This window comes from Lolium rigidum, chromosome 3 (assembly GCF_022539505.1).
Source record: "Lolium rigidum isolate FL_2022 chromosome 3, APGP_CSIRO_Lrig_0.1, whole genome shotgun sequence".
Taxonomy (NCBI): domain Eukaryota; kingdom Viridiplantae; phylum Streptophyta; class Magnoliopsida; order Poales; family Poaceae; genus Lolium; species Lolium rigidum.
This window is the reverse complement of record NC_061510.1, coordinates 173722974-173731348: the sequence shown is the minus strand read 5'-3', so window position 1 is coordinate 173731348 and position 8375 is coordinate 173722974. Positions and strand designations below refer to the sequence as shown.

Sequence of the window (8375 nt, the reverse complement as noted above, 5' to 3'; positions counted from 1 at the left end):
GGTCGTGGGCCTTCATTAAACCCCGGGTACCATCTTCGGCAGGCCCATTGGGGATGCCTATGTCAGTTGCTAACACTGCCATGTTTATTTGTCGCGAGATTAGCTTCTGCGATCTATTCAACGATCTGCCCTTCTGGATCATCGACACTGCTCCCCTTGTAGGGGTGAAATCATCATTGGTGTTTGGAGGACCCGCAATTTGCAACTGATGCTGGTTCGCACTGGTGATTGCGGGTGGTGGTGGCAATGGTACATGCACCTCACTCCTTGGCCCTTGTGTGTATCCTCTTCTGATTGCCTCTGCCTGCATGCTCTTTGTCGCTCTTCGCAAAGCTTGAAATGTTCAGCAATCCTTCTGGAGGTGACCCGATTATCTTCTCCCGTCAGAGTCGACGTAGAAGTGCATTTGGCATAGTCCGTTCAAAAGTTCTTCGGGTGACACATTGTATGGCCGTGGAAACCTGGGTCGACTATTTTGTCTGCTAGAACTTGGTGCATCTCTATTATCACTTCATTGCACATTGCTCCTGCGATAATCATCGCGATGGTTTCCACCATTGTTACCTTGGAAGCTAGCCGATACTTGGCTAGGACTGTCCTGTTCCGCGAAGTTGTGGAAACGTCACCTATGTTGATTATTGTTTCTATTGCGATCTTCCTCGGGTGATCGATGTCGTTTATTGTGGACAACATCTTCACAGTCAACCCATCTATTTGCTATTTCCATGAGCTATGCTACTTTTCTTGGGTTAGATCTTCCCAATTCTTCGATGAGATCCCTTCTGCGGATGCCTGCGATGAACGCGTCAATTTCCCTTTCATCAGACACGTGCTCAGCCGAATTTTTGATGATACTCCACCGCTGGATATACATTCTCATCGATTCGTCTGGTTTCTGCTTACACGTCCTTAACTTCTCTATTGACGCTGCTTTTTTTGTAAGTGGACTAAAAGTTCTTGATGAATAGGTCCTCGAAGGTTTCCCAACTATCTATGGACCCTTCTGGCAACTTCCTCATCCAAGATCTTGCGGCTCCGCTGAGGTGGACTTGGATGCTTTGCATAATTGTCGCTCTCGTGCCGCCCATCAGTTTCACTGTTTCCAGATAATCGACCAGCCAATCCTCCGGATCTTGAAATCCGTCGAACTTTTTATAATTGTCAGGTAGTTGTAAGCTAGTGGGTACTCAAGTTTTGCGAACCCTTCGGGTAAAGCAAGGGAGTCCACACAAGTCTTCATCGATATCCTCTTCTGCTTGGCGATTTTCTCGGGTTCTATTTTCTCGATCTCTTTCCTCTCGTGCTCTGTCGACTCGAGCTTGAGCTGTGGTGTTCCTCGCGTCGCCTTCTCTTGGACCATCTCGAGTTGCCACCACGGTGCGTCGGGGCAATTTTGTATTGGACTATTTCGGCATGGAGCACATTCGGGTTGTTGTACTATTTCTCTTCCTGCTATTGCCGCACCCATGACACCGGCTCCTGCCATAGCCATTTAATACAATGATGATTGAGGATCTCCTTGAGGTGGTCTGGATGCCATCAGATATGCGTGTGTTGCCATGTATCCTGCCTCTGGCATTTTCGGGATTATATACCCTCCTGTATCTATCGACATGAAGGATATGTCGAGGTCTTGGACCAGATTCTCCCGCTGAGCTTCAGGTATGTCTGCCAACCGAGACCTTGCTCTTCCGCAACTATCTCTATGGTTATATGCTAAGTTTCTCGAGTGCTGACTCAAGTTAGTTATGCGCTCGCTGGAAGCGTCTCGTCGCGACCCATCTTTCGTCGAGTTTCTACTGTAATTTTTCCAACTCGCATCTCGAAAGACTAAGTTTATATTGGTATGCTTGTAGCGCAGCTGCCGAAGCTTGTGTAGTCATCGGTTTTTTGCCGTTTATAGCTCTTGTAGCTCTGTCCCATGCTTCCTGCGACAGCTGTACTTTTTCTCGTGGTTCAGCTCTAATATACTTGCTTCCTGTTCCACGCGTAAGATCTATGGGATCAACTTAAGGGTTGCCTAGATCGTCGAAAGCCTCAGATTCTTCGTCAGTTTCACGGCCTGCTCCCGTGATTACACAAATCTGGTGGTATGTTGTATTTGCGCTTTCATCGAACTCAGGATAGGCGACACCGTCGTATAGATCGGCAATACCTCCCTGCTAGCAGTGTAGTTGGTTGTGTTGGTGAAGGTTGGTGAAGCTTTCCGAATCGCTATCTTGAGAAAGATTGGTTTCCGTGACCGACCCGAGTATTCCGCCGTCAACGGGCTTGGTGAAGCGTGGCGGCGAAACTTCTTCGTCGCCTGACTCAATGGACCGCCAACGGTCCCAAAAAAATCGGTGCCGAAAGACGGTGCGATCCTTCTTTCACGACGAGGAAGCGGCCCGAACGTCATCTCCATTGAATCCTCCAGATTGGCATATGCATGCAAACGGGCGAGAGGGTGAGGAACAAAATCGACGAGAACGGGTTGGACTCGTTTACCTCTTTCCATCGCGTTGCTAGCTGCCGATGATGATGTTGACGATGTCATCGAGATCTGAACCTTGCGACCTCCAATTCACACAGACGGCGCCAATTGACGAGGGATTAACTCGTTAATGCCTACGTATTGTAGACTTAGGGTTTCGTAAGAAGTAGAGGGCAAGTAGATCTCGAAGGTTTCAGCCGAACAAAGGTGCTCAACTCAATATTACGGTGGCTAGGGTTACAATGATTCGGTCCCCTCTTTCACCCTCGGCTTCCCCTTTATATAGGAGGTGAAGCCGATGCTTTTCCGTGTCATAAAAGTTACAAATTATCGGGCCACGTTGGGCCATTCCCTATATTGATACAAGTTTTCTATAATAACTCTAACTTCAATAACTCTAATTTCCTAATCCGAGGATCTCCAATCTTCTGGGCCTCCAAAGCTTCGAGTCCATGGGCTTCCTGCTTTCCTGTGGAGCAGGGGTACTTTATTCGACATGTCCTGTAGGCATACCTATGTCACGTGGCGTCCTCGTCGTCGAGCTCCCGCCAGTGCACGTCGACGGCGTTGGTAGTGAAGTTGGAGGAAGACGTCGAGCCGCCGCGCCCCCCGCAGTCGCAGTTCGCGCCCAACGACTACCTCGACGACGCCGAGCTGGAGCGCCTCCTCCCACAGCTCGGCGTGAACGCGGGGCTCGCGCCGGGCGACTTTTTTGAGGAGCGCAACCTCGACACGGTGGTCGGCCTCGTCTCGCGCTCGAGCCAGCGCGACGCAGACAAGGCCGATGAATGGCGGCGCATCGCGGAGGAGCAGGGCCGGGCCTTTGTCGACCTCGGCAGTGACACGGAGTGACGCGGCCGCTCCGACGTGCCGCCGCCACGGCATAGGGCTGCGGTGAGTATCCGGAGCCGATTTTGCGTTCTAGGTTGCCATGGCGGTGGATTTTAGCTCGAATTTAGCTAATTCTAGTTGCTTTTGATGTAAATGTAGTCGAATTTGTACGCATGAACTATCCATATGAAATGTAATTCCGCCGTGCGCGCTTTTTTTAAATATGCCGTTCTATATGTCGTTTCTGCTCTGTGCACGTGTTTTTCGAACCCCGTATCAGCGTTGGGTGCCCTGGATAGCACGATTTGGGGTTTGCGGTTTGCCGCTTCTGCTAGAGATGCTCTAATCCAAATAAATATGATCATTGAAAAATCCTTAAAAATCAATATAAAACATAGATATAAAAAATTACAAAGTTGATGCATACATGATGTAGCAAATGGGTGATCTACCCTAAATCCAACTACCCTAACCCAATTGCGCCCTGGCTGTACATACCCAAGGAATATTTTCCTGGAGATGGGCCCCCGTTTCCTCGGCTCCAACACCATCCAAGTCTCTACCTCAAAAAAAACACCATCCAAGTCTCTGTCTGACCTCGCCAAACTCTTTCGCGTTTTCACTCTAGTCTCTGATACCCCTTTCCTCATTTTCTCCACACCAAAAGGAAAACTCTAAAGTCTAAACCCCTCCACTCCGATCTCATCCCCGTCCACCGCCGAGATCTCCGGGATGGCAGGCCGGCACGGCCCTCTAATGCCCCGCGGCGGCGGCACCGTCGGCGGGAAGCCCCTCTCCCGCGGCTCCCGCATCGCTATCGCCGTGGCTATCGGCGTCTCGTTGGGCTGCGTCTGCGCCTTCCTGTACCCCGAAGGCCTCTTCATGCGCCCCTCCACCACCGCCCTCCAGTGGCCGCGTCATGTAACGCTCTTCATTTCCTTTCTTCTTCTCTTTCCTCCCTGCATCTGAGAAGAAGTAACGGATATTCTGTTTGATGTTATTTGGGATTTCCGGTAGCTTTATATGTCCTTGGTTGATTCCGGAACGACATAAAAGAACTTAGGAACCCCATTTCATGCAATGGGCAGATCCAGTCAAGTGCTAGGATTACAAGTCAAAACCGCTCCATCGGAACTACAGTAGTATATTAGTTAGTGCACCCATTTATCAGGACTGTGCGCTTATCTGAAGCCCGTGTCTGAAGTTAAAACTGCAAGAACGTTCAGTTATGCATCTGTGCGTCTTCACTTTGCTTCGACGGCCTGGATTCAGCCACATTTGTCCTCTCAATTACTGCAGCTGTTTAACGGTTGTCGTCATTACCATTTCCAGTTCCTGTTGATTGTTGTGATTCTCGTCGATCTTATCGGGGATCTGACACCCTTACTGCTAGCAAGCCTTAGTAAAGAGTAAACGAAATTATCTTCCTTGTGGTTGGCTCTCTGCACCTGCAGAGATCCGTTGCTGGCATGATTTCTTTTTCGACAAGTCCTTTGTTTGGTAGCTTGTCACATGTTACTTCTAATTTAGGCTTTTGGTCTGTTGCTTGATGCTCTCGCGGACTGATCAGTGGCAGTTCTGTGGCATGCCATCGCTAGTGGTCTTGAGACAAGCAGACAGTGAGAGGGAGTGAGGTAGTGAATTAGATCAGATTTTTTTTGGGAAGGTCACCGATTTCATTTACTGCTCCACCACACTATCATAAAAAAATTCATATTTGTTCCTTCATCTGATAGCACTTGTCTAGAAAGGATATTTACTTTCAGATGATCATATATTTTGCAAGAATGATTGAAGTGAAATTATGTGGTCATGAAACCACCAAGAATATTGTGTTACGGCATATTTATTTTACAATGTTCATTCACATACTTGTTTGTTCCATGCATACAAATGACTTTGAATCCCTCGTAGCCCCATACTCTACTTTAATGTTCTAAAAACCACACTAGGTGCCTGATTAATTTGTGTACTTGTATTCTGAGTATCTACCGGTCTATCCGGTTGATTATTAGTTGCTGGTTAAATGGGTTATTGCCACAAGCAGGATTTCTATATATAATAGACTGGGCCTGTTCTATATTTCAGCCCATGTGTGGGATGTCAACGCTTTAGGTCATCTCTTGCAGGGTGCGTTACTGCGTTAGTGCCATATGTAATACATTTTTTTGCTGTATATATAAACTATACTACTTATAAGAGTTCAAGTTTGGCAGGGTTGCTTACAATCTGAACAGCGAATAAATTTTATCGGTGGCTCACAGTTAAAGTAAAATATTAGAAATTACCTCTTAATTGCACACTTGTGAAACAATTAATTTCCGCCCTATTGCATGCTCATATGGCTCATGATTTAACTATGCTTCATGCACCTTTAATAAGGTACTCCCTCTGTCCCAAAATGTAAGGCGCCTAAGGATTGGTCAAAAGTCAAATCTTGCTAACTTTGACTAAATATTTAGAAAAAAATATCTACATCTTCAACATTGAATGGACACATTAAGAAAATATACTTTATGCTGAATCTGTTGATACTGATTCAGTATTGTAATTGTTCATATTTTTGTGTATAAACTTGGTCAAACTTAGAATACTTTGACTTTTGACTAATCCTTAGACGCCTTACATTTTGGGACGGAGTGAGTATCATATTTCGATTATAGTTTTCTACATATATTATTATTACTCTACATATATTAGTATTACTTCCATGCAATACATATTAGTATAAAAGTATGAATCACGAGCTTTACTTATATATCGCCAATTCGTCATGTTGCTCTTGCTGATTTACAGTTAAATGATGAAATCTGATTACTTTAATTTTGCTCAAGTTTGTGAATACAGCTTGTGATGTATACAATTCTTATGTTGGTGGTCAAATATTTATTCCATGTTTGTAGAATGTAAATGATCTGGAACTTAAAATGGAAAGCTTGTTACAAGGCAGAGTAAAGCTTGCTTTCTGTATACTCACTGCAAGATGATGTGGCGTAGTAAGCATCGGCTCTAAATAGTCCTTTCACTACACAATCATGGTACATTAGATGCCTGTATTCATTTTCTCATTATGTTGTTCTCTCTTGTTTTTCCCCCTTTCTCCTATGGTAGTGTGAGCATAGCTATATGATTCGCTACTTAGTACATCAGAGACCATGCCTCATTTGCTGTGTTGTGGACTTGTGGTGCATTCCTATAGTCCACCTTTATTGTTGATTGTTTACTTTATTCATTAAGATGTACTGTCCTGAAGAATAGTAATGTTCTGTACTTCTTACATGCACTTTTTACTCGTTGATTTAGGTTGGCTCAGTTGCTTGTGAATCATCAGACAAAGTTACCAGCCTCAAGTCACATTTGGTGTCACTGGAGAGAAAAAATGCTGAACTGAAAAGTCAGATTAATGAACTGTCCATGAAACTTCAGTTGGCTGGACAAGGAAAAAATGAGTCTCTCTATAAGGCTGGTCCTTTTGGAACTGTCAAGGCTTTGAGAACGAATCCAACAGTAATACCTGATGAATCTGTTAATCCCAGGCTGGCCAAGATACTGGAAGAAGTTGCAGTAAAGAAGGAGCTCGTTGTTGCATTAGCAAACTCCAACGTAAGGGAGATGCTTGAAGTTTGGTTTACCAACATCAAGCGAGTTGGCATTCCAAATTATCTTGTTGTAGCATTGGATGACAATATAGAGAACTTCTGCAAATCAAATGGTGTCCCAGTTTACCGCCGGGATCCTGATGAAGGCGTCGACAGCATTGCAAAAACTGGTGGAAACCATGCAGTTTCTGGACTGAAGTTTCGTGTTTTAAGAGAGTTCTTGCAGCTTGGATATAGTATTCTCCTCTCTGATATTGATATTATTTTCTTGAGGAATCCCTTTGATCACCTTTACAGAGATTCTGATGTTGAGTCAATGAGTGATGGTCACACCAATATGACAGCTTATGGTTTCAATGATGTGTTTGATGAGCCCTCTATGGGTTGGGCTAGATATGCGCACACAATGCGGATTTGGGTTTACAACTCTGGATTTTTCTACATAAGACCAACGATTCCAGCAATTGAACTTTTGGATCGAGTAGCTGGACGCTTGTCTCGGGAGAAAGCATGGGACCAAGCAGTTTTTAACGAGGAACTCTTCATTCCGTCTCACCCAGGCTATGAAGGTCTTCATGCGTCCAGAAGAACTATGGATATGTATCTGTTTATGAACAGCAAAGTTCTCTTCAAGACTGTAAGGAAAGATGCTCAGCTCAGCAAGTTAAAGCCAGTAATTGTGCATTCAAACTACCATCCTGACAAGCTAGATCGGATGAAAGCTATCATCGAGTTCTACGTCAATGGGAAACAAAATGCACTGCAACATTTCCCCGATGGGTCAGAATGAAAGCTAGCATCGAATTCTACGTCAACGGAAATGAAATGCCCTGCAACATGTCCCTGATGGGTCAGAATGATAAATCTATACCTTCTGGCACATCAAATCTACACCTAGTTGTGAGCTTGTGGGGGTTCTCTGGGCACTTTTTGCTAACGGGCAAGTTGATCCGATGAGATAATACTGGCATATATGGATCCATTGAGTGTGAGCTGTTTTGACTTATGCGTAATCTCTAACCTGAACACTCATGTACTGAACGTGTAACCTAGCAGCTTTGATGGCATGTTGTGTTGATACTGATTTGGATAGTTGGGTGGTGTTTATCTATCGGTTTGCCTCTTTTCCTTTTGTTGTTGTTGGGGATAAAACTCATTAAAATCTTGAATATATTTAGTTTCGGATTATCTTCATTTTCCTTCCGTGAAGCAACGATGCTTGACGCTTGGCCATGCGATGTGCACTTCGCTGTGTCGTTTCTGCTGCGTTGCGATTGCATCTTCACGCAACCCAAAAGAAAACGTGTGAAACATGTAGGTTTGTCCGTATATAGAGAATGGAACTAATGGCGGAGGGATCTCCTAGGTATGAACTGACTGGGTTGTGGACGCTAGCGGTTGTTCAGAAAAAGTATATAGAAATCGTTGATCTGGTGAACCTGTGATGATGTTTTTCATCGACGCTAAGATTC

At 45.0% G+C, this 8375-nt stretch overlaps 1 protein-coding gene across 2 annotated transcripts; it reads left to right on the top strand.

Annotated features, from left to right (window-relative positions):
- Window positions 1–3952: 3952 nt before the first annotated feature.
- On the top strand, window positions 3953–8091 carry LOC124702711 (arabinosyltransferase RRA3-like). 2 transcript variants are annotated; one of them, XM_047234865.1, is made up of 2 exons: window positions 3953–4225; window positions 6608–8091. In XM_047234865.1, exons 1-2 carry the CDS (start codon window positions 4037–4039, stop codon window positions 7691–7693), a joined length of 1275 nt encoding a protein of 424 aa, XP_047090821.1. In that variant the 5' UTR covers window positions 3953–4036; the 3' UTR covers window positions 7694–8091. The 2 variants fall into 2 exon arrangements, with proteins under 2 accessions (XP_047090821.1, XP_047090822.1); XM_047234866.1 differs by lacking the exon at window positions 3953–4225 and adding an exon at window positions 5542–6342.
- The last annotated feature ends 284 nt before the right edge of the window (window positions 8092–8375 follow it).

Bases quoted from the DNA above. Each gene is read 5' to 3' on its own strand.
- LOC124702711 (XM_047234865.1), top strand. From the start codon at position 4,037: ATGGCAGGCCGGCACGGCCCTCTAATGCCCCGCGGCGGCGGCACCGTC. The intron at 4,226-6,607 runs GTAACGCTCTTC...TCGTTGATTTAG, and splicing joins CCCTCCAGTGGCCGCGTCAT to GTTGGCTCAGTTGCTTGTGA.